Source organism: Macrotis lagotis, chromosome 2, assembly GCF_037893015.1.
Source record: "Macrotis lagotis isolate mMagLag1 chromosome 2, bilby.v1.9.chrom.fasta, whole genome shotgun sequence".
NCBI lineage: Eukaryota > Metazoa > Chordata > Mammalia > Peramelemorphia > Peramelidae > Macrotis > Macrotis lagotis.
The window spans coordinates 14,948,097-14,974,757 of NC_133659.1; the positions used below are offsets into that span (position 1 = coordinate 14,948,097).

General features: G+C 41.8%; 1 protein-coding gene and 1 pseudogene across 2 annotated transcripts in view; one reads left to right on the plus strand and one right to left on the minus strand.

Annotated features, from left to right (window-relative positions):
• The window catches only part of PGM1 (phosphoglucomutase 1), a 72,990-nt gene that overhangs the window by 1,714 nt on the left and 44,615 nt on the right, over positions 1 to 26,661 (minus strand). For both annotated transcript variants that reach the window (XM_074221260.1, XM_074221258.1), the window contains exons 5-9: positions 25,755 to 25,945; positions 19,523 to 19,677; positions 18,116 to 18,231; positions 5,945 to 6,080; positions 1,240 to 1,423 (exon numbers count right to left, since the gene is read on the minus strand). In XM_074221260.1, coding sequence (XP_074077361.1) covers positions 1,240 to 1,423; positions 5,945 to 6,080; positions 18,116 to 18,231; positions 19,523 to 19,677; positions 25,755 to 25,945 — 782 coding nt within the window. The remainder of the gene's footprint in view (positions 1 to 1,239; positions 1,424 to 5,944; positions 6,081 to 18,115; positions 18,232 to 19,522; positions 19,678 to 25,754; positions 25,946 to 26,661) is intronic.
• On the plus strand, positions 15,210 to 15,294 carry LOC141515806 (U2 spliceosomal RNA; annotated as a pseudogene).

Below are 26,661 nucleotides of genomic sequence, written 5' to 3' on the forward strand. Positions count from 1 at the left end.
ATTAGGATTAAGGGAAAGACATACAGAAGAGATCATTTGTATAAAGTTTTCATTCTTCAGATTCAGAAGCGTTGGGTTTTTTCCTTGTGTTTTGTTTTGTTTATCTTCCTCTGGGTTGGGGATAACATTGTCCATAGCTAGTCTAAGAGTTGTCCTAGCTCTCTGGTCTGCCAAGAGGAGCTGCTAACATCAAGATTGTTCATCTCACAATGTTGTTGTTAATGAGCTCTCTTCCCAAGCGAATACAAATTCCTCCTCCTCCACTTTGTCTGCACTGTTGTTTTTACCCAGAAATCTTTACTTTAGGGGAATGAAGCATCTATCTTCCCTTTCTAGGCTTTACGACTCAGTAAATGGCCTTCAAGAGATACCAAGGCCAAAAAAATCCATTCTCTCATGGTCATTTCGATGATAGTGTTTGTCCTTCATTTTCAAAGACCACGACATCAGGGAGGTGATGCCATGACAAGCACATGAATAGGTTTTTAGTGAGGGGGACATGCTAAGTCACAAGTCTCATTTTCTCCTCCAGAGCCATCTGGGTGCAGTGGCCAGACAAGAATAAGGATGACTGGAGATGACCCTGGATGCAAGGCACTCAGGGTGAAGTGATTTGTCCAAGGTCACACAGCTAGTAAGTGTCAAGTGGCTGAGGCCAGATTTGAACTCCCATCCTCCTGACTCCAAGGCCAGTGCTCTACCCACTGCACATCTACTGGCATAGTGGTATAGTGGTCTCCTTGGACAGAGATCTGAAACTGGTCTAGTCTGTGGTGCACTAGTGCTAGAAAGCAGCTGCAGAGCCAGGAAGATCCAAGGTCGAGTCTCCCCCAACATGTTATGGGACTCCTGGGCAAGGTGCTTCACCACCTTAAGAGAGACAATTGGAGAGATCAGGGTGACTCTCAAACTCTGAGTTACAGAACAGGGACCAAGCTTCATTAGGAAAGAGGCTTTCATCAGATCTTATTTTTTTTTGGTAGGGCAATGGAGTTCAGTGACTTGACCAAGGACATCTTGATGAAATAATAGGTAGAAAAAGTCAGAGCCTCTGCATCTCATCCTGGACAACAGGAAGCGATTTTTTTTAATTCCCAGCTCTGGCTCCTCTCTCTCTCTCTCTCTCTCACTCTCTCTCTCCCACTCTCTCCCACTCTCTCTCTCTCTCTCTCTCTCTCTCTCTCTCACACACACACACACACACACACACACACACTTGCACCTGAACGTGGTTCTTACCTGGTTTCTTGAAATGCTTCCATCCACCGGGTCGCTATACTCAAAGTTGTCTGCCTTTTCCACAGTGTAAGTCTTTTCCCCCTCTGTAAACTTCTTGCCTATAAAGGAGCGATCGGACATGAGGGTCTCCAAGTCCTTCATCATCTTGCTGGCACCCTCGGAGTCCACCTCTTCATAATCATACCTGGAAGGAATCACAAAGCCAAATAGACTGACCCAAGAACAGGACAAACAGCAACAGGTCGAGGGGCTGCCACCAGAGCAAGCAGCCATCACCTACAGGTTGTAGGAATGAAAAGCTCACAATATAAGAAACCAAGGAGAAGAAATCAAAACCACATGGGAACAAAATGAAGTGTACCCCATGCCCATTACCCTCACTGCTCCTGGCACTGTCTTGAAAGAGATCTTAATGAACTCCAAATAGGCTCCAAGTCCCAGAGCTGGATGGGACTTCGGGGTCCAACAAGGCCAACCCTGTCTTTTTGCAGATGAGAAGCCTTGTACGAACTGATTTCAAGTGAGGAAAGTTCTTCCCAAACCAACACATACAAAATCTCACTCATAGAAATAAAGTCAGCAAAATTCAGATCAATTACAAGACTCAATGTTAGCATCTCACTGCCCAAGTCACAGGGCACATCCTTCCTTTTTGTTCACAATAGACAAAATTGGGGCAGCTAGATGGTGCAGTGGATAGAACATCTTGCTCCGGAGTCAGGAGGACCTGAGTTCAAATGTGACCTCAGACACGTAAAAATTACTCAGGTGTGCAAAAAACCAAAAAGAAGTAAAAAGAAAAAACAATAGACAAAATACTCTGGGTGGTTTTCTTTTTTTGGGAAAGGGAAAGGGGATAGAATATATAAGTGGGTTTGTTTAGGGTGTTTGTTGATAGATGATTATTTTTATCAAAGCAAAATGTACTAATACACTTTTTAAAACATCAGCAGAAACTCGATATATATCTACATGAGTAGAGGGAATATGCTCTTATGGGACTTCCCATCATCAATAAAATCACAAGTTTATCACCAGCATCATCACCACCATCCTCATCATCATCATCATCACTGCTACTACCACTACCACTATCATCATCAGCAATACCACCACCGGCACCATCATCATCATCATCTAGGAGCACTGAACTCCTTCAGAAGAAATCTGGAAATGCTACAGCCTAGACATCCATAGCAGAACAGTTGCTATCTGTCCCCTTTGTCTCCTACCCCCAACACCTCACACACAGTAGGCCCTTAATGAAGGCCTGCTTCATTGGCTGCACTGAATCCCTGGAAGTAGCACATCTGGACTGAAGACAAAGTCACCAACTCTTACGACTTTTAAGACAGAAATATAACCATTAAGGGTTAAAATAAAGTGAATACAAGGCTGAACTAAGAGGCAAGAACTGGGTTTAAATACTACTGTGTGGCCTTGGAAAGAAGGGAGGAAATAAGCATGTATTAATTACCTACTGTATTCCAGGCATTGTGTGAAGCAGTTTATAAATATCTGCTCTTCAGGTCAGTCCTGGAAGGTAAATGATATTATCATCCCCACTTTACAGTTGAGGAAACTAAGGTAAACAAAGTTTAAGTAACTTGCCCAGGGTCCCATAGTCTTCCTGACTCCAGGCTTAATATTATGCACAATGGTGATCCCTAGCTAACTTAAGACAAATCAGAACCTCCTTGGATGGACACAGTAACACAAAGGTCTAGTGATGATGTGAGGATCAAATAATATAAAGTATTTTGCAAACTTTAAAGTATTGTATTCAATTAATATAAAGAAATTAATTAATTTCTTACCTATTACTAAAGAAATAATTAATATAAAGAAATAAAATGGCATAGTTGGCAGGGAGATGATATAAGGGACACAGCACTGGACCTAGAGTCGGGAAGACCCAAGTTAAATCCTGCCTCAAATACTTACAAGCTCGGTGACCCTGGGCAAGTTACTTACCTCTCAGGACTTATTTCCTCTGTAAAACAAAGAGATTGGTCTCGGTGAGTTCTAAGATCCCTTTCAGCCCTAAATCTATGCTGCTATGAAATTCCTTTTCATATTTCTCCTGCCTTTGTTATTATTATTGTTAACTACCCATTAGAGAGAGGAGGCTCTCTGGACAGCAACTGTTCAAACACTGTCCTCCCACTGGATCTTCAGACCAGTCTTCCATCTAGGGATACACTTGCCAGAGTGATTCATTAGCCTGAGTGGACACGGGAGCCAGAGCTCAGGAAGGCCGGGGAGGGATTCCTGCTTTGTCGGTGAGATTCATCTTGGAGACCAGCTTTGGCGACTGATAGTCCCATGGCTCAACTAAGAGTTATCAACCGAGCCTCCACCAGGAGGTCAACAAAGCCAACAAGACTGTGGCCAGCACACTAAGGCCCCTGCAGAATTTTATTTTTGTTTTCTGGGGATTTGCTTGCCTACTATTATCAGGGAAAAAACTTGCCTTCAGCCAAGTGATTTCTGTAGTCCATGTGGAACAGCTGAAAGCCCCATAGACTGAGTCACCCCATGTGGATTCCCTTCCCAATTTCCACCCACTGGCTGTATGATCTGGGCACAGCATCAGAGATCTTAGCTGCATGATTTCTGAGACATCATCCAGACCTAAAATCCTTTCTAAAATACTCAGATTATAATATTTTTCCTAAGTTATTTATTACTGACATATTATGCAGTAAAAGTCAATGGATGGAGAGCCAAGTTTTGAATTTTCACTGCAGCGGCCAAAGAAGAACATCCTGGCAAGATGGCAGCTCAGAGATGGAATGCTGTTCAGTGCCCCATTCCCTTTTCAGTTAGAAAGGACAGGGGCTTGCAGTCACCTCTTTGTTTTTAATGGTACATACCCAGATCTGGGACTTTTAGGATGAAAGTTGTTGGGAAAGATAGAGCCTAGAATCAACCTGGATAGCTTGAGACCACTCAGATTGGTGATGGTGATTGTGATCAGGACTTAGCTGCCTAGGCACATCAAAAGTGCAAACAAGATAACACCCACAGGGTAAACAAGGGAGGCCAGGTCAGGGATTTCTTCATCTGGAAAGGATGGCAAAGGTCATCCATGCTTTCCCTTCCCTGAAGCATCCACATATTCCAGAGGTTCAGTCTCTACCTGAAGATATCTGTCACCACTTGATGGTGATGATGATGATGGTTTTTATCCTTTGTTCTCTTTTTTTTTTTTTTAGGTTTTTGCAAGGCAAATGGGGTTAAGTGGCGTGCCCAAAGCCACACAGCTAGATCATTATTAAGTGTCTGAGGTCAGATTTGAACTCAGGTACTCCTGACTCCAGGACCAGTGCTCTATCCACTGCACCACCTATACACCCCTTGTCCTTTGTTCTCAAAGAAAACTGACATCAGGAAGCTGATACCATGATAAAGCACATGAATTGGATTCGCGTGAGGGGGGTGCTTTGCTAAGTCACCACCCTCACTATCTCCTCCAGAGCCATTTGGGTCCAGGGGCCAGATATGGCCCTAGAAATTCCTCCTAGAAATGGCTGGAGGCAGCTAGGTGGCACTGAACATTGAGTTCTAATTGGCCTGAGTCAAGTCACTTCACCATATTTGCCTCAGTTTCCTCATCTGTAAAGAGACCCAGAGAAGGAAACTCAGGATCTTTGCCCAAAAAATGCCATATGGAGTTGGACATGACCAAAAATGACTCAACCACAACAATGGTGAAGTAGTTCTTACTGATTCCAAGCTGAAATCAGTATCCATGGAGCTACTACTCATGGCTCATGGAATCCTTCACCTCCTGCAAGGCTCAGCTCAAGGCTTTTCCTGTGCCCACAAATCACAGGATCATTGATTTAGAAGAGACTCTCAGAGACGATCTCATCCCACTTCCTCATTTTACTGATGAGGGAAACTGAGACCCAGAAGGTGAAGTGCCTTGCCAAAGTTAACACAAGCAATAAATGACAGAAGCAGGATATGAACCAATCTCCTCACTCTCCAAAGCCATTGTTCTTTCTAGTACACCTCCCTGCCTCTCCCCAGTTGCTCATGGCCCTTCAACTTGACATGACTTTATAGATCCTTTCTCTGTTTACTTGTACATGAGTTAGCTTTCCCAATTAGACTGTAAGCTCCTTGAGGGTAGCAACTATCCATTTTGTTTCTGTATCTCCCACCACCTAGCAAAAAGTAGGTGCTTAATAATTGCCTGTGGAATCCTGATGAATCCCATGCTTCCCTCTAGGAATAAGCAGATGTCTAACCCTTGGACCCTGACCTTGCACGAGACAGTTGCCTTCAAGGCTTGGAAGGACCATTAGAAGACCAAGTCTTCTCTTTTTTCCAGCATGATTCCTACTTCCTTTATTTGGTACAGAGAGAGAGAGAGAGAGTATTCTTTCCATGACTTTGATTTCTATAGCAAATCAATAATCATTCCATCACATTTTTAGAAATCTTTGTTTACACCTTTGCCTCTTTCAAAGGATTTCTGAGCTCTGATGACAAAGATAACCATGAAAAGCATTCGACTGAGGTCAATGTTGTTGAACTGCATTCAGTTCTTGTCCAAGGGCAATGCAAAGTCAGACTTCATTGCAGCCCATGGGGGCTTCCTGATTCCTAATCAGTGGGAGCTGCATAAATGTGGCCAGTCATATTTGTTAGCTAAGACATGGGAATGCAGAGTCACCTGAAGGAGGGGCCTCACCTGGTAAAAAAGTTCCGCCCAAACTTCTGCCAGTGATCCTTCAGGATGTCTTCCACACTCTGTTTGCGATTGGCAATGATGGAGAGCCAAGCCAGGACGGCCCACAGGCCATCTTTCTCACGGATGTGGTCAGAGCCTGAGGAGAGAAACAGCGGGAAATCAAAACCAGTTGAAACTCTGTCATATAAAGAAAGTGTTTGCTTTCAGTAGGGGCAAGTCAAGCCCTGGACAAAACCACCAACTGAACTGCCACAAAAAGACTATGAGATCGGCACTGACCAAGTAGGGGCAGCCAGGGGGTATCATAGTGCAGAGAGTGCCAGGTCCAGAGTCAAGAAGACTCATCTTTATGAGTTCCAATCCAGTGTCAGACACAACTAGCTGTGTGACCCTGGATAAATCACTTTACCCTGTTTGCCTCAGTTTCCTCATTTATAAAATGAGCTACAAAAGGAAATGGCAAACCATTCCAAAATCTTTGCTAAGAAAACCCCAAATGGGGTCATGAAGACTCAGACACTATCCAACAAAATAGTGTCTGGCCATCGCTTTCTGTTAGCTCCCTTCATCCCTGCCTCAGCTTTATAATTCTGACATACTTTGGGCAGATCTTGATACTTTTCACAACATTTTCCTTCTACATGAGCTCATTGAGACTGCATGGGGTCGTTTGAGGTCACCTAATCCAATCTCCTTATTTTTACTGTTGAAGAAAACAAGATAGGTTAAGAGACTTGCCTAAGATCCCTCAGACGGATTCAGAGTCAGAGTCAAAATTAGGAGTCATTTTTAACTCAATATCAGGGGTTAGTCAATGCTAACTCATCTCCCCTCAGCCTCCAAGCTCAGGTGTTCATTTCTACATTGAACCCACTTCCTAGGACCTGTCTTCATTGTATATCACCAAGTCTGTGGACCCTGAGGCAAGCACTCAATACTTAATCTCCCCTCCTTTCCTGAGCCCTGAATGCCTCCAGTCTGAGCAGTCTTCAGATCCAGATCATTATCCTAAGTAATTTCCCCTACTTGATCCTCAGTTTCCTCAACTGTGAAATGGGTGGGTTGGACTAGATGACCTCAGAAGTCCTGGTCCTTCTTAAGTTAGTGCTGAGGTCACCGGACTGAGGTCACCGGACTCTCTCCAATTTATCCTGGAGTTAATCTTTGTTCCTAATTTCTGGTCCGGGACCTACCCCATGGGACCATCGGCTCCTTCCATCATCTAGCCTATCTTAGCATGCTCAGGGTTTAGCACAGACACTGGCATGTAATGGGAACTTAATAAATGCCCATCTAGGAGGGAAAGATCCCTCTGGCTAGGTGGGAGGAGGGGTTTGAGGAAGAATCATGTTTTGTCCTCCACAAAGTGAAGAGGTGGGACCAGGGGACCCCTTGTGCCTTTTCTAGTTCTGAATAAATTTTTTTTTGTGATTCAAACAGGGGGGACCAGGAGGCCCTGGCTACCTTTGGAACAGTGGAGAAGTCACTATACTACCTTGTTTCTCTATTTTCTCCTTTGTAAAATGAGGGGACTAGATTCAGGGACTTCCAAGGTCCTTGTCCCATCTCTTCTAAAGGAGTGGGTTTCGAAAACAGTAGACACTGACCAGATAACAGTTAAATTCAGCTTGTGGCTGTTCGGTCTTCTTTCATGGGTCTTACTGAGCCAACCTGGCTATGGCTGCCCCCAGAGTACATGGAACACCAGGGCTTTATTCCGCTCCCTTCCCTGCCCCCCAACTTAGCAATAAAATATCAGGAGGAGAGGTGATGTAAACAAATGCAATAATCCCTCCCAGCTAGGCTAATGATAAACACCCCCCCCCAGGAGTGTTCTCTCACTTGATAGACCCTGACCACCCCTCCTGGAAATAGTGTCCATTCAGCACCTCCGAGCACCTGTCTCTCGGCTTCTGCCTAATCAGCTCCTTGTGACTAGGACAGCATTGGCTTGGTCAGGCCAGACCCTGGTCCCCAGCCAAGAGCAATATCGGCCCTGGCCCAAGGAGCCAAGCCCTAACAGTTCCCAAATTGCAAAACACTCCTGAATGTGGCATTTGGGCAGGGAGGGGGCCTCCCTGTCACTTTGGAGCCAGCTCTGGGTCCCAACACAAATTAAAGGAGACCTGCTCCCTACCAGGGGGTGGGACAGTATAGTGGTGGACTTCTCCTTGCATGAGAACCTCCCCAGTCCTAAAGGGCCCCACCAGCCCTCCTGGGTGAGTTCTCCCCCTCTCTGAATCATTTGGCAATTAATCCCACCTAGACTCAGGACAACTGTTACTGCCTAACTAGCCTGCTGAATCCCACATTCAGTCAGGGGAGGCTTGGCTAGACAGGACCCAGACACAGAGCTGGAAAAGGTCAGTGAGACAGCTGCCCTCATTTTACAGTTGAGGAAACTGAGGCTAGGCAGGAGTCACAGAACAAGTGAAAGCAATCATCTATCAAGAATTTATTGAGGATTTATTTACTCTTCAAAACAGTTCCTCTAGGGGCAGCTAGGTGGCGCAGTGGATAGAGCACCTGAGTGCTCAGGAGGAGTCAGGAGTACCTGAGTTCAAATCCAGCCTCAGACACTTAATAATTACCTAGCTATGTGGCCTTGGACAAGCCACTTAACCCCATTGCCTTAAAAAAAAAAAACCCAGTTCCTCTGAAAATGTTGTGGGTCGAGAACTGTGAGCTTACTAAGACTCAATGGCATGTTACTTATCTCTGAAGAGCTTCCTCTACACCTGAACTAAGAGATGAAAGGCCTCTTAGATTCATCGTCAGAGACAGCTTGCAGTTTTGTGTTTAGCTCTGGGCCCCACCTTTAGGAAGGATGTTGGTTGAGAAGTTCAAGAGCACAGAAGGAAAGTGTCAAAGATGAAGAAGGATGAGACCGTGTCCTCTGATGTCTAGTTTAGGGGCAGGGAACCTTTTATTCTGCCAATATTTAAAATATCATTCTCAGGCTATATTTGGTCAAATATTTGATTAATTCTCCCCTAAAAAGCTATTAGATTTATTGAATTTCAGGCACATTCATCCACCCACCCCTGTACCCACAGTTGCCTTGGCAATGCCACACCAATATGGTCCAAAGGTCAGAAGTTCCCCAGCCCTTATCTAGCTAGATGCTTAGCCTAGAATGAGAAGACCTGGAGAGGTCATGACATTTGGAACTCTGATTTGGATAAAGAAATGGGGTAAGCTCATGGGTCACAAAACTGGGAAGGAATTCCAACCAAGATACAAGAGTCAGTCTCCCAAAAAGGCCGGAACACTCTCGAGATGCATCTAAGAAGAAGAAATTCAATAGGATAAATGTAAAATCTTACCCTTGGGTTCATAAAGTTAACCACACAAGTACAAGATGGGGGAGGCATGGCTAGATGGAAAATTGTCTGAAGAATATCTGGGGCATTTAAGGAGTTGTAAACCCAAGAAGTCAGCAGTGTGATGGACAAGCCAACCAGATACTCCAATGGGGTCTTGGGTTACATTAAGAGAGGCACAATTTTCCGGATGGGAATCTACTCCCTGATGGTCCCACTCTCCTCTGACCTCATTAGGACTCATTCAGAGTAATGGGTTCAGTTATAGGCAGCACATTTTATTGAAATACTGTCTAGAGACAAGGATGGTGGAGATTTTGAGATCAGGCATATGAAGATGAGTTAAGCAGTGTGATGTGAGAAGCCTTAGGGAGACAGGGATGGTTAAATATCTGAGGAATATCATATAAAAGAGAGATGCAATCCATCCAGTTAGAACTGGAGGGACATTGTAAAGTCCCTGGTCAATCCTAACCTCTTTCTCCTTTGTGGATTGATTCCTTCCTTCCTGATCACTTTTCATGAGAAAAGAAAGACCATGGAAGGGGCCCATTCAGCTGGGGCCTCTAATGATGGTCTCCAGTTCTTTGCCTCAGCATTTTGTTCTTTCAATTCTAGGTGTAAGAAACTGGAGACAATAACCTTCATTATGCATTTTAGAAGTTCAGAAGAGTAAATGACCAGGAGTAGAACTACTACCAGGAGTAGCCCAAGAATAGAATCTGTGCTGGGGGTTGCAGCCAGTTGGCTGATTTTTTTTTTGAAGACTCAAGGAACCCAAGCCACCATCGGCTAAGACAAGAGCTCCACTGGTATTGATGCCACATTAGAGGGGACACTTGTTGGGAGCCATGCTAGTAAGAAATTGTATTAAACTGAGTCCATTCTTCCCAGAGATTATGGAAGCAGAGAGGAGAGTATGTTCCCTTGGTGAGTGGCGGGGGGGGGGGGAGAATTTGTGTTTACTTCTGTTATTGCTAAATATCCCTTCCTACAAATGTAAAGACTATATCAGATTGCCTTCCATTGGGGGAAGGGGAGGGAAGGGAGAGAGGGAGAAAAAGACTGAAGAATTCAAAACCTTGCAAAAAAAGTGATTGGTAGAAACTACTATTGTACATAATGGAAAACAATAAAATATTTATATAACTAAAAAAAAATCCCTTGCTATAAACAAATTGAAGCTAACTGCTTAAATGGATCTGGAAAGCTAGTCACTGGCAACTAAGATGGAGGGAGGTGGGGAAAGAGATACCAGATAGGAGATGAGTCTTTAGTACTAGAATACTCCACATCCCCTCATGGTGCTCAAGGTCTCAAAGAGGAGACATGATCAGCCTCACTTTGGCAGAGTGACACCAAAACAACCAATACATGTAAAATGAGAGTCAAGATTGATATTCTCTAGGGTCCCTCACAGTTCTAAACTGATTATCCAATGATTTCGACCAATCCTGTCATTTTACAGCAGATGAAATTGAGTCTCAGAGAAGGGAGCAAGCTGCTTAATGGCCACAGCTGACTAGACTTCTTCCCCCAAAAGGGTTCTAAAGGATCTGCAGTAATGAAGCGTGACCCCCTCCTCCCCCAAAGGCCAGGCTAGGAGAGCTGGGCCACTGCCACCCAGTGCACAGGCTGCCATCTCTCCCAAAGGGCAGCATTCCAAGGCAGGGATGTTTTCTGAGTCTTTGCTTGCCTACCAGAGTTCAACAACCTCACTTTGAAGGCTCCATAAATTAATAGGTGGCATATATATATATATATATATATATATATACATATATATATATATATATATATATATATATATATATATATATAGTTGCCTCCACCAGGGCCTAGAAAATTAACAAAATCAATCATGCTTTTCTTCAAGCAAGTTACAGAATTCTGATCTTTGAAGCTTTTAGACCAGCTCCTCATCCTTGCTGAGGACACTCTGCAGAAAATCTCACATGCAAACTGGGGGGTGGGAATAAAGTCAGCTATAAATAAGGAGATCAAAAGTTCAGTTAAATAGGCACAGCTGCACCCATCCCAGAAAACTTCAGGAATGGAGCCACGCAACTTGCTTTTCAAAAAATAATTAACCTTGAAGGACTGAAGAACAACAGTTTCAAGGAAAGAGGGGAGGGAAGGAGGAAGGGAGGGAGAGACAGAGACAAAGGCAGAAGCAGAGACAAAAGAGATAGGAAGATGGAGATATTGGGATAGTGAGAAGGAAGGAGAGAGTCAGAGATTAGAGAGACAAAAAAAAGACAAGAGTCAGACAGGAAAATGAAGAGAAAAAGGAGAGAGAGAGAGAGAGAGAGAGAGAGAGAGAGAGAGAGAGAGAGAGAGAGAGAGAGAGAGAAAGAAAAGGAGAAAAGATAGAGAAAAGGAAGGAAGAATAGAATGGAGAGAGAGGGAGGAAGAGAGGAGAAAGGCAGTGAGAGAGGTCCCCATCATTAGACCTTTTAAACAGAATTTGAATAAATTCAAATTTACTTAGTTATAGAGATAGGAAGCTAAAGTGAATAGGTTCTAAGGCAAGGAATTTGCTATCTTATCAATCCAACCTAACAAACATCTTCTAGGTGCCTATAGTTTGGGAGGCACTATGCTTTGTATTCAGATGTCACTTGTACATAGGCATCTCTTTGGTCTGTCCATCCAAGCCCCAGTTTCTCATCTGAGCTCTAGCCATATGTCACCAACTGGACATCTTCAACTAATTATCCTACAGACATCTCACACTCAACGAATTCAAAACAGATTTCATCATCTTTCTCCCTAAAACCACTTCTTGCCCAAACTTTCCTACTTTGGTCTATTGAGGGAATCTATAACCTTCCAGTCACCTAGATGTATGGCCATCTTCCAACCTATGGCCAAAGTCTTGTGAACTCTACACCCCAACCCAGCTCCCAACCATCCTTTTCTCTTCATTCTGGCAGTGAGGTGTCTGATCTAAAACATCATCCTTTCATCCAGACTAACTTTGCAACATCCCCTTAATTGCATTCCCAGATTCCAGTCTCTCCCTCCTCATTTTAACCTACCTAGAGATACCAACAGAATTCTGACCCTGACCATGTCATCACATGCTAGCTGAACAACTTTCAATGTCTCCAAGAAAGCCTTTCCAGATCATTCCTTCCAGGCATACGACACATCTATTCCCTTCATGCAATTTATGTTCCATCTGTCCTCCTTGTTCTTCTCCCACCTCTGTACCCTTGATAGAGGCAGGGCCCACACCCTGCATGTCATGCCCTGCCTCCTCAACTCTGCTTCTTAATATACTTAGCTTCCTTCAAGGCTTCATTGCCACCTCTAATCTTCCTACAGCTTTCATTGCTGTCTCCTTTCTCATTTTATCATCTGTATATATGTATATATATATATATATATATATTCATATTTTTTACATACTGTCCCACCACTCCCCTCAAATGAACAAAACTAATTCTTTAAGGACCAGAAATGGTTTTACTTTGTCTTTGAATTTTTATCAACAATCTTAATGTAGCTATTTTTATCTTTTTTTAATTGTAGATTCGAATTTTTATAAGGTGTGAAATTCAACCTACTTAATAGAACTCATCAACAGCCCACAACAGGCAACTTGAAACTCTCCCCACCTTCTCATCCCTTCAATGCCAAACAACTGTTCCTGATTAGCCTCCAAGCTCCAGTGGAATTGAAGCAAATAACTTCAGTCTCATTTGCTAAAGGGAAACCCTAGGAGAGTTTGAATGTAATCTCCTAAAACAGATCAGCAATTGTCAACAGCAAAGCAGGTGTGATGTCCACCCAGGCTGGCTAGCTGCTGCATGTCCACCCTCAGCATCAACAACCTTCAGGGAGGACCACCTGTGTTACCTTGTTATTTCTACTATTAGCAGTCATCATTTTATTTGTCAGTCAGAAACTTCTGAGCAAAACACCAGAGCTACCACCATCCATCACTTGTCTCCCCAGCAAGCACTTTGGTTTACCTCCTGGTCTTTGACTCCTCTCTCCCATATTCACCTCAATAACCCATCTTGCCACTCCTTCCTTCTTGGTCATGGTTGTCCCCAGAGTCATCCAAATCACTCTTCCTCCTGTTCAGTCTTAGACCCGGCTAGAGTCTCTAAAGATAACTTGATGTACTAACTTGATGGGTTGTTCATCCAACTCTATCTAATATGTTCAGACTGAATTCAAGTAATGAAGATTTTTCATCCATTTTAGTTTCGTTGTGTGGATTAGTGGTGGATGCTTTTTGCATGGCCTAGAATCTCACTGAGAAAACCCTATAGGGATCCAGGGCTTGAAGGAATCAAAAAAGTTGTCCTCTGCAAATAAGAGCAAAGTAAAGGCTTAATAAATGTTTACTGATTGGATTTTGTCTGCAAAGAAGAACCCTCTTTGCATCTCGTAAAGGTCAGACATTCAATCCTCATGATGTTCTTGAGCATCTTCAGTGAGACTAGACTTCCATGAATGCAGTCTACAATGAAACAAGCTTGGTTTTGTTACTATGTCACACTAATAAAAAAGAAAATTTATATGAAAATATTTGGAGTTTATGGTTAAATGCCAAAAGGTAACATAGAATAATTAATAATGTTGGCTCCAAAAAAATATTCATTCAAATACTACTCCCGATCTTACTATATTTGATTACTGAAGAAGATGTCTATACTCTCCATACCTCAGCTCTGCCGTCTGAACTGATTAGTAAGGATTCCCTACAGTGACAACATCAAGACCCTTTACATATTTACAATCAACTAAAACCACAGGGCTTGTGCTGTACCTTATCCCTTAGACAATTCACTGTCTGAATCCAAGTGATAATGGATTCAGTAACCTACCCAGGTTGCAGCAGCTCACTTCACAGTGATCTCCATTCAACTTTCGCTTACTGAGCTCATTAACCTGTTGTGCTAGTCCTAAAGATTTTCCCGAATTTTGATTCTGCTAAAGAATCTCTCCCTCTGTTTCCTCTCCATGGACTCTATGCTTTTATCTAAGCATAGAAAAGATTTAAACAGAAAAAGGGTAGGGCCATGGAAGACATTGGGGACCTTCTCCTTCCAAGTGGATGCCAATCCAAAAGGAAAATCTCTAATTTAATTTCTCAGGGCTGACCACTCCCTAGCGCGGTGCCAGTCTCTATAGAAAGCTCACCAATAACAGTGGACTTGTTGTTTATCCACAGACTTCTTCTTAATGACATCTAAATACCATAATATTGGAGGCCTCCCAGTAGAGCAAGATCACAGAGTTCAATCGGGCATTTGTCCTCTTAGCAGTATCACATTCCTGGCACTTTGAAGGGTAAGGGAGGGAGAAGCCATGATTCGATGCCCTTGTAATTGCTGTTTAAGGGTATACAGTATCAGTGGAATTTGTCCAGTTGGCTTAATGGAAATTATCCAACCCCAAGTCTCACCTTTCCTTCTTAATAGGCTCCAGTTCCTACCAGCCAGAGACTTACTTTCTGATTTGATTCATTGCTAGTTTGATCAAGGAGGCTTCTAGAACAATCCCTATGTAATTCAATGTACTGTGCTGGGAAGGGAGAATTTAAAAAACCCTCCAAAGCTGCCCACTAGCTCATTCCTTGTAAAGAAGTGGAGCCATGTGCATATTGTCCTGTCTTATAGGAAGGGCAATGAAATCAGCCTTAGACCCACGGAACTGGACAAGATTTCAGTGGTCATGGAGTCCAATCCGCTCATTATAAAAATAATTCTCAACCTAACAAACCATAAAATAAGAATTCTCATATATAGAGTAAGCAGGAAAAGATATCATTATGTGAAACTGCACATCTCTTTTGTAGAGCTTACCTTTTATTTTTAAATATAATCAATCCAGCATGTAACTTTTAAAGGTATCCTTCCTGTCTGACTCTTTCTATGCATTCTCTTTCATCTACTCTCTTTTGTGCTTTTGAAAAATGTTTCATCGCTTCTCAGCCTTTTGGCTAAGATCAAGTGTAGTGAAAAATATTTCAGTGACTCTTCTTTTTCTTGTTTTTTGCTATCCTATCCCCAGACCCCATCTCCCTGAATAAAAAAAGGAAGAAAAACAAAGCCTTACTAACAAATAAACATATACAAGCAAAATAAATTGCCATTAGCTATGTCCAAAAATGCATACCTCATTCTGCATCTTCAGGCCATCACTTCTCTTGGCAAGAGGTGAGTGGCATGCTTCATCTTTGAACCCCTGAAATAATCCCTTATCATTGCATGGAACACTCCTTTTGAGTCTTTCAAAATTGGTTTTCTTTCATGTAACACCTCATAAGAATTGAGCAGCTAGGTAGCTCAGTAGATAGAGACCTGTGCATGGAGTCAAGAAGACCTGAGTCCAAATCCAGCCTCAGACACTTACTGACTGGGTGACCCTGGGTAAGTGACTTAAATCTGTTTGCCTCAGTTGGACAATGAGGTGGATAAGGAAATAGTAAACCACTCCAGTATCTCTACCAAGAAAATGCCAAATGGGAACACAAAGAGTCAGACACAACTGAGTCACAAAAACAACAAATTATAATAATTAGCTTGGTTTTAAGTCTAGGGACAATATATGGCTCCCTCCTCTGAGGCTTTAGGGAGTTATTTTTGGCTCTTCATTTTTTAAGATAAGTTATGAATTTAGTCACAATCATTACAAGATCCCACTTAGCAAAATTCCTGAGCAGAGATCAGGCTTTCTGCCTTAATTTACCTTTATATATCTCTCTCTAATTAATGTTTCCTGGTCTTTTTGAGGTAGAGACTTACTAGAAATCTTTGAATAATGTTCTTGTCTGTGAAAAGAAAGAGGGTAAAGTCTAGAAGCCTCCTAGCAATGAATCAAATCAGAAAAGAAGACCTCTTTCTTCCTAAACTTTCACTCAGTCATTTAGAAAATAGGTTACACTAGTGGCATCGATCGGGTCAGTCTTCTATTATCAGATACCCTAAGAGTCAAAATCTCCCTTCTCCAGCCATGGTTCAATTTTATTCCATTACATTCCTCTACCATAATTTATTTAATCATCACCCCAATTAATTCCAATTGTTTTCCACTACAAAAGGATCTTTTTGTATATATAGGTCCTTATCCTCTTTCTGTGATCTCTCTGTGGTATAGGACTGGTCATGATATCCCTGAATCAAATGGCATGCCCATGCTATATCTGGGAATATAGGCATAAATTCCTTTAGAGAATAGCTAGTCCAATTTACAGCTCCACCAACAAGACATGAGTCTGCCTGTTTCCCCACAACACTTCCAAAAACATCATTTTCCTTTTCTATCAACTTTGCCAATCTGAAGGGTACAAGATGATGCCCAAGAGAGGATTTAATTTGCATTTCTCTAATTATTAGTGATTTGGTATATCTTTACATGGTTGAGCATAACTTGGCTTCCTTTGAAAATTACCTTTGAACTTATGATGGAAAATGCCATCCACATCCAGAGGAAAAACTGTGGAAACTGAATGCAGATCAATGCATAGTATTTTCACTTTTAAAATTTGTTTTGTTTTATCTTTTTTCATGGTTTCCCCCCTTTTTGTTCTTTATTCACAATAAGACTAATATGAAAATATTTTAAATATGATTGTACATATATAACCTGTATCACATTGCTCCCTGTCCTGGAGTAGGAGGAAGAAAGAGGAAGGGAGAAAAATGTGAAACTCAAAAGCTTACAAAAAGATAAATGTTGAAAACTAGCTTTATATGTAATTTGAAAAAAATAAAATTTAAATTTAAAAAGTGAAAAAATATTACCTTTGAAATGGTTTGTGAACTTACAAATCTGAATCTGCTCCTTGGATATCTCAGCTATAATCTATTATCTATAACAACTATATTTATATTATATAATTTCCCTGCCCTATCTATGATCTGATAATCAAAAGTTCAAGTGACAGAGAAAGAGGACTTGGGTTATCGTTGGGGGAGTGAGGAGGACTTCATGGAGTAGATGAGGCTCCATTGCAGGAAGGTTGGGTGTCTTTGGATGGTTGATTCGAAATAGGGAAGGGACACACAACTACCTGGTATAGACTTAGAGGCAGAAAGACCTGAGTTCAAATCCACTTACTAGCTGACACTTGACCCTAGTCAAGTCACTTAACCTCTGTCCAATTTAGTTTCCTCAATCTGTAAGATGGGAATAATAATTGCTCTCACCTCTTAGGTTGCTTATGAGGGGAAAATGAGATAATATTTGGGAAATGCTTTGCAAATCTTAAAGCACTATCCAAATGTGAGCCTGAGTGATTATTACAGGTAGGACAAGGTCCACTGGTCCATGGCCAAATCCCATCCCAACCACCACACCAGCTCTCAGGCTAAGACTTATAGTTCACTAGGTGGTTACCTAGCAACTCAGCTCCGCCCTCACACCCTCCCTTCATTTAATGTTAATAAATCATAACTTTGTTATTAAAGAAAACTCAGGTCCATTAAAGAGGAAGATTTAAGGCTGTGCTGAAACCGCTCCTTAAAGAAAAACGAGAAACTGATGCCTGCCTCTATATTTCTTCCCAGAAATGAAAACATTTCTGAAGGTCTCCCTGACCACCAGGGGATGAAGACTATGTTTATCCCTCCTTCCTCCCAGTGGTTCGGTGACAGGGCAGGAACAGGGCCCCCAAACTTCCTGCACTTGGCAATCGGGCTGTACATGAGGAACACGTTTTCTTGGTGATAAACAAGGGGAGGGAGGACTTTTCAGATGGGACTGTTATAAATAAATGGGTTCTCCATGGTAGGAGGATCCAGCTCAGAGTGGCTATTTCTGTCTGGCCACTACCGGTCTAATCTTTCATGGGCACAGTGTTTACAAGGCAGGAATACTGACTTACCCGTCCCGAAGCTTTCCTCCCCACAGAGGGACAGTTTGTTTGCATCCATCAGATTCCCAAAAAACTTCCAGCCCGTTGGAGTTTCATACAAAGTGATCTTTGTAGCATGGGCCACCCTGCAGAGACCCGGGAAAATGGCATCCCAGTGGGATGGTGACAGGATTCATGGAAAGAAGTGGAAAAAAATCACAGTCATTTTAGCCCAGGGTCCCCTTGAGCATCACCCAGGAGTTGACCCACTTCTATGAGAGGCCCTCTGGACAGAAGTCTGTATCAGCATTGGGGAGGTGGGTGGTCAAGGAAAAATGAACTCGTTATTTCAGAGCTTGAGTTTTCGGAGACACAGAAATGATGATGTATATTTATTTTATTTCCCATCCAGTGACCCTAGCCTCCTGGCTGTCCTCCAAACCAGACCCTCCATTCTCAGCTCTGGCCATTCTCATCAACCATTCTCCACATCTAGTAAACTCTCCAACCTCAGCTTCGTCTACTGATCTCCTGGCTTCCTCCAACTCTCAACTAAAATCTCACTTTCTACCTCCCCTCTTAAGTCCAGTCTTCCCTCTGTTAATTATTTCCTATTTAACTTATTTTTTATATATTTCTTTATATCTTGTTTCCCCTATTAGATTATAAGCCCTTTGAGGGCAGGGGCATGCCTTCTTTTTTATAAGGACTTAGCACAAGGTTAATAAATATTTATTGACTGATTCGTCTTGAGCAATACACATAACTTCTCTGCCTCGGTTGCCTCATATGTGAAGTGGACATAATGATAGAGCCTATCTCCTGGGGTTGTTGAAATAATATGTGTATGAAGCACTAAGTAAACTAAAGAATTGCATGAATGCAAGATATTCTATACTTATTTATGTCAATATGATCTTTCTCTGTTTGCTTCCAATTAAAATTTTTGGAAATGCTTTAAAGGCCACAGGGTTTCCTATAGAGTGGGTCTCCATTACATGCTGATCCGACTGAATGGGAACTCTCAACCAAAGATATGGCAGCCCCTCAAATTGCTCAGAGCATCCCTTTCCTGATTGCTAAGGGGAGGAAGAGTGTTCAGGCATGGGGGAGCAGCCGGCAAAAAGATATGGGGCTGGTAGATGGAGCATCATGGTAGAGGCACAACTGGGAGACAAGGGCTGATAGTTTTTGGAGGGTTAACATGTTGGAGGGCTATAGGATTTTGTGTTTGATCCTAGAGGCAACAGAGAGTCATTGGAGTCCACTGGGACATCACTAAATGATCCTTCCAACTCTGGGGGAAAGAAAATTGACAGAAGATGGGAATTTTGCTTCTTAGCTATCCCAAGGGTGTCTCTCTCCCCTCCCACAAAGCTATTACCCTTCTTGAGGGAAGAAAGGTCGATAGGTTAGGCCTGGGGGGAGGCCACTCACCGATCCAGGGCCCCACTGGTGGGCATACTGCGGGCAAAACCCCGAACCCCCGTCTGCTGAAAGTAGGGAATACTGAAGATGTTGGCAGCGATGACGGCCACAGAGTCTGAGGGGTTAACGAAGAATCCATGTTTGCCGAGAATCATATTTCGATCCTTTGGGAGAAAGGGCATTGAAAGGAAGACATTTTCATCAAACGGCTATGAAAAGCTTTAAAATGGGGAGGTGGAGAGGAATGGGTTCAGCAAAAATACTTTTTTGCAATAAAATTATAAAATGAAAAATGGATAAATTCCTTCTTGCTTGGACGTTCATTTTTAACAGCGTTTTTATGGCACCCATCTTGCCAAACCTTCCTTCAATGCCGTTACAGTTAGGAAAATGTTTTCAATTAAAATGCAGGAGCAAACTCGGCTAGAGCTGAATGCTCTCTTCTCTCCCTTTCCTCTCAGGACCTACTAACCTTTAACCCCAGAGACCTTTTCCCATCTCAGAAACCACCCATTCCTCCGGCCTAAAAAAAAATGAGACCACAATGATAAAAGGGAATGCAAGTTGTTTACACAGTTTGATGGGCCCTCAAGCCACCCTTCATGGGAGGAAAACAGATTTATTTTAAAAATGAAGTCTCTATTTGCAGAAGGCTCTAACCACAATCCAATCTGCAATGGGATACTGTCTAAGAACTCAAGACAGAGCATCCCCCAAGGGATTATCTGGAGGCAGCTATGGGGCAGAGTCCTGGGCTTGGAGTCAGGACTCCAGCACCAGATACTTACTGGCTGTGTGACCCTGGACGGATCACTTAACCTCTATCTGCCTCCATTTTCTCATCTGTAAAATGGCAATAATCTGATCACCAATCTTCCAGGGTAGTTATAAGAATCAAATGGAGATAGGATTTGTAAAGTGCTCGGCATAATGTCCAATACAGAGTGAGGTCTATATAAAGGTAGCTTTCATTACATAGTTTGCTGCATGTGACTGAGAGACGCAAAGTTAACAGTAACATTACGAAAGATCACTGCCTCTGGCATTCCTTCTGTAAAATGAAGGAATTGGGACAAATGATCGATAATGCCCCTTCCAGATCTAGACATTTCCCAGTGTCTTAAAAAAAATGATCTTAACAATTCTAAAAAACTTGTGATGGAAAATACTAGCCAATCCAGAGAAGGAACCATAAGGTCTGAAAGCAGACCAAAGCTTGCACTTTCCAATTTTTACAATGTGTTTTATGTATTATGGCTTTTTCTCTTTTTTTCTTCCCCTTTTTGATTTGATACTTCTTTCACAACATGATTAATATGGATATATCTTTAACATAGTTATACATGTATAACCTATATTAGGGGAGAGAGGGAGGGAAGGAGAAAAATGTGAAACTCAAAACCTTTCAAAAAATGATTGCTGAAAACTCCTTGCTTGTAATTGGAAAACTAAATAATTTTTTTTTAAACAAAAAAGGTCTTACTTAGTTGGAAACTTTATGGAATTTCAGAAAGACTGGTAAGAAGAGAATTTTTTTAAAGAAATAACTCCTCTTAAGAAATGTCTGATTTTTGAGGAATAGTATCAAAAGATGAATCTGGGGGCAGCTAGGGGCAGTGGATAGAGCATCAGCTCTGGAGTCAGGAGTAGCTGAGTTCAAATCCAGCCTCAGACACTTAATAATGACCTAGCTGTGTGGCCTTGGGCAAGCCACTTAACCCCATTTGTCTTGCAAAAAAAAAAAAACCTAAAAAAAGAAGATGAATCTGAGTTTCACTGACCATTGCAATGAATGTCCAAGTTTAGATTCACCAACAGGAGAGTGGCCACCAGGCAATTAAATGGGGAGGCCATAGAACCCCATGAAGTTTGTCTCCTCAGAAAGGTCATCAACTACACTGAGGGAAGGAGTTCCCATAGGATCTTTGGAGAGCTAGATGGGAACCATCCTTATAAAATGATAAATCCTTGAAATTCTGAATCATGGAAGACTGAGGTTTACTGAGGCAAAGGAAAAAGCAGGTTGCCCCAGAACTCCTGATCTCTTAGTCCAGCCCCCATAGTCATCATGGAGGGCAGAAGTCTTTGTAGAGAGGGGGCCCAACTTTCTCAACAATAGCAGCAACAGCGGCTGACCAACACCGACCAACAATCAGATGGGCACAGGAATCCTGGAAGGCTGTATCCCCGACACAGCTTCCAGCCCAGCCCAGCCCTAATAGCCATCATCCATAGAAGTAACCCCTACAGAGAAAGGTCCAGGGAACCTCAATAACAACTGCAGGCCAGGCAGGCCAGGCCTAGCTGAAGCAGCAGCAGAGAAGAGCGCAGGACATTCTACACAAGTCAAACCACCAGCAGCTCTTGACTGACATCTTCCTTCAGTGCCAGAGACAGCCGAGGACCCTGAACCCAAGAGGCCTGGAAAAAACAAGTTTTTCAGGCCAAGGTGAGTGGCCATGATCTGGGGAAGCAGCCCCTGAGGAGATGCCAACTCTAGGGGCAGAGTCATAGCTACTGAAGCCCCAGGAAGTTATTGAGTCTTTGGTACTTAATAACTGTCTGACTTTTATTTATATGTCTAGGACATGAGTGCTTAAGAATGCGTTGTATATTTATTCTTTAAAAATAAGCTCAGTCTCATATTCACTTATGAAAATGGGGGTGGGAACATGATGTACTGGAAAGAATGCTAGATTTATAGGCCAAAGACCTGGGTTCAAAACTGGACTATGGCCACTTTGGGCAACCTCCAGCTGGTCATTTAATCCTTTGGGGGGATTTAGTTTCCTCATGCAAAATGAGGGTACTGGACTAGATGGCACTCAAGGTCCTTTAGAGTTCTAAATCTATGACTCTCTAATCTCTCGGGGAAACAGTATCTTCTATAAATTGAAGAGGACAGATCATGATGAAGTCAGAAGTAAAATATCTTGGTTAGCAATGAGTTTTAAGAAAAAAAACAAGGATCAATAACTCATACAGGTATCAGACAGGCAGGGAAAGTAAGGAAAAAATTTTTCAGCTACATGAATAGAAAGGAAGGAACAAAAGAAAGTCAGTATTAAAAACTTAGAATGTTGCTATCCACCTCCAAAGAACTGATGGGGTCTGAATGCCAATAGAAGCAAGTTTTTTTTTAACTTTATTTTTCTTGGGGGTTTTTTGAAGGGGGGAGGGTTCTGTTTTCTTTCAAAACATGACCAATATGGAAATATGTTTTGCATGACTGCATGTGTATAATCTATGTCAAAGTGCTTTCCTTCTCAAGAAGTGAAGGGAGGGAGAGAATTTGGAACTCAAATTTAAAATAAAAACAAATGCCAAAAAAACATTTTTAAATGTAATTAGAAAAAGTAAAATGATAACTTTTTTTAAAAAATCCTACAATGTGCCAATTACTGGCTAAACTCTGAGGATCCCTTTTGTAAAGGGATAATCCCTGCCTTCAAGTGGCTCCTACTTTACTAGAAGAAAGAACTAATGGGAATCTCCCTTTGGAAAAAGGTAGAGCTGTCCAGGGTACCAGGTAGGTGGTCATGTGGCCATGCAGGGGAGTGACAATAATGATTTACGTTGTGTGCACTTTAAGGATTTGAATTCTATTAAACAGATGGCTTTTTATAGATTTCTTTGGATGTATAGCACAAGGTTCAAATCCTGACTCCTTTTGTGACCTGGGGTAGGTCACATCCCTTTGAGTCTGCAAAATAAGTGGGTAGGGCTTGATTTCTCAAGGATCTAGAGATGATATGAACTTTCTGGTGTTCAAACCACTGATCTCTCAATATTCTAAGAATCAGAGCTTTTTAATTTGTGAAATTGGCTGGGGGTAGGGGGATTACATATTTATTTCCATAGAACTGGTTTTCTTTGAAAACCTCTGAATTTGATTTTATGCATTTAAAACCAGGATTTTGAGAAAGGATCCAAAGGTTCCTTCCCCAGACTGACAAAGGGGCCTGGGACACAAAGTCTGACCCAGCTCTAGAGCAAATCTGTTAGCACATTCATCATCATACAAAGTACAGTGGGGAAAGCCCAAGGGGAGTGATGATTGAACGCCTTGTCTCTATGGGTAGATTTCTGATAGAGTGAATTTTTTATGATCTCCTTAGGTGTGCAGTCCCTCTACAGAGGCTGAGGATGATCCCTCTACTCTTCCTTCAGTAACCATCTCAGTGACTTGGTTATTCTGCAACAACCAATATTCTAAGAATGAAGCTCTCTGCACGTGCTTGGCCAGGAGGCATTCTCCATTTAGGCTCCTATCCAAAACCTCTGCCTTTGGGCAGGATCTCCCAAGGGTTTATAGCCATCACCTTGAAGGCTGAATTTTGCTAGATAATGTCTATCTTTGTAAACCCACTGTCTATCATAATGTCTGGCAGAGAAATTATTTGCTAGCATATTAATAATCCTTTATTAATTATGATGCATATTTTTTTATTTCCTCATTCAGGAACCACTCTTTCTGGGCCAATAGTCAGTATCTGAAGCTCCAGGCTGATAAATGAGATTGCCCAAATCCTTTGGGAACATGCTGCTCCGTTTTGGGGCAAGATCCAACCCAAATCAAAGATCTAACTTCTGTTCAGAATATAAACAGAATCTAATGTAGGTGACTTCTAGACCCAAAGCAATTGAGCTATGCCTTGTATCCCCCCACCCCCCATGAGGTTTTAGATAACCTAGCTCAAGAAAGACAAAACCAAGCAGAGTGGTCTGGGTAGAGATGGATTCTTTGTCCTGGCGGAATCTCTAGATCAAATTGTATTATCATCAGGAAGAGTTGAAGGTTTTGAGTCCAGTTCCTCTTTAATAAACACACTTCCTCGTCAATTATTCACCAATCAAGGTGAGTATTTACCTGTCACAGCCCCCCCCCCCCCCAATATAGTAAAGCTTTCAGTGTCTCCACTAGGGGTCTTTGGTTACTGAAACACTGATTAGCAATTTCTTGATTACCAATTAACCTAATTAATACATAGATTTTTAATTATCCAGAAACTCTGTCCCTCAGGTTTTTCTACACCTCATAGGTATTGTAACTAAGCATTGGGTGGGTATTCAAGAAATGCTTGTCTAGGGGCAGCTAGGTGGCACAGTAGATAGAGCACTGGCCCAAGAAAGGAGGACTTGAGTTCAAATCCAACCTCAGACACTTAATAATTGCCTAGCTGTGTGACTTTGGGTAAGTCATTTAATCCCATTGCCTTGCAAAAAAAACAAAAAACAGAAAACAAAATGCTTGTTTAATTCAATTCAAGATTTGGGGGTTGGGGAAAAATGGTCCATAGTCACCAGATGATAATGAGGAAGGGGATGAAAATGGAAAATTCTTTTTGGCCCAAATATGTGATTTCATGGGCATAAAGAACTTTTGGAAGAGGAAACTCCTCCACCAAGGCAGATCAGTGCCTGCTTGGTTATCTATCATCTCCAGGGAGTGGTCTGGGACATTGCAATGGGCAGTGACTTATCTAGGGTAACAACTCCAAGCTGCATTAGAGGAAGGATTTGAACCTGGGACTTCTTGGTTTCAAAGACCTCTCTCCTCCACTACACCAGATTGACTCAGAGCCCATCTCTTACCAGGCAAGCACAGGCATCTCTTCCAGTTCTGGTATGCATTGTAGGCTGACCCAAGGTCACAGGGATAGGATTTGAACTCAAGATTTCCAAACTTCAAGTGCTCTATCCATTACAGGCTAATCCCACTCTGGGTTATGTTTTAGAAGGGGAGAAAACAAGCTCAATAAATAATGACTTCTATGCCTGGAATCAGGTCCCCTAAGGTGCCCAAAATTTCATGAAAATTCAGTTCTAGCACTGACTTTTTCCCTCTTCTCCTTTCTACAATTGTCAATGCTGATCCCAAATTGTATAAAGATTTGGATTTACTGTATACCATGGAGACAATGTAAAGACTAACAGGCTGCCTTCTGTGGGGGGGGGGGGGAGTGAGATTAGGCGGAAAATTGTAAAATTCAAAATAAATAAATAAATTTTAAAAAAAAGAAAAGGTGCTAACTATATTGGTAAGGGAAATTTCCTCACCTGAGACATCCCTACACTAATGAAATCACAGATCTAGTCTTTGTTCCTGATCTAATAAATCTGGCAAGAGTTTAAAAAAAAAGATTTAGATTTCCTTTAAATCTAAACTCTAGGGTTACATGGAAAGCAGGGACTGTTGTGCCCTTATCTTCAAATCTATGAACCCTAACTGGTGACTCACCCCATCTCCATCAAAGGCAGCCCCAAAGTCATGCTCCCCACTCTTCATGGTCTCCACCAGATCAGATGCATAGGTCAGGTTCGGGTCAGGGTGGTGGCCCCCAAAGTCCTCCAGAGGGACACAGTTGACAGCTGAGTTTGCAGGGGCACCCAGTTCTTCACACAGGATCTTTTTAACATATGGCCCCACAACTAGACAAAGTAAGAAAGGGAAATATGCCAAACAGAAAAAAGCAGTATCTTCCAATGAAATTCACTCATTCATCTTTCCTTTTTAATGTTTAATTATTTTAATTTTAAGTTACGGAATAAAACAAGTAGTTCCATAATATAGTATAATAAAAAAAGTGATTGATTGCACATGAAACTGCAAATCTATTATGAGCAATTCCTTTTAAATATATAATAAAAGTTTTGATATAAATTTCTTTTCTCTTTTTTCCTCTCCCTCTTCACATTAGAGATGGCTGCCATTAGACACAAATACATGTACATGTATTCATGTAGGTAAAAACTTTATAAACCTACTTCTATTTATCAGTTCTTTCTCTAAATTCAGATAGCATCTTTTTTGTTTATTTTATTTAAGGATGACTTATTTTGAGTTTTAATAATAAATTAACAAATAATAAAGTTCATTTGAGTATTAGTAATAGTCAAAATGACTTATACACTCAAAATTATTCTTACAACAAAATGTTGTCACTGTACACAATGCCCTCTTAGTTTTGTTCATTTCACTCTTTATTATTTCATGGAAGTCTCTCCATGGTTTTATTCTGAGATCATCAAGCTCATCATTTCTCCTAGCACTCATTCACTTTCTTTTTTCTTTTTTGGGGTTTTTGCAAGGCAAGGGGTATTAAATGACTTGCTCAAAGTCACACAGCTAGATAAAAGTATCTGAG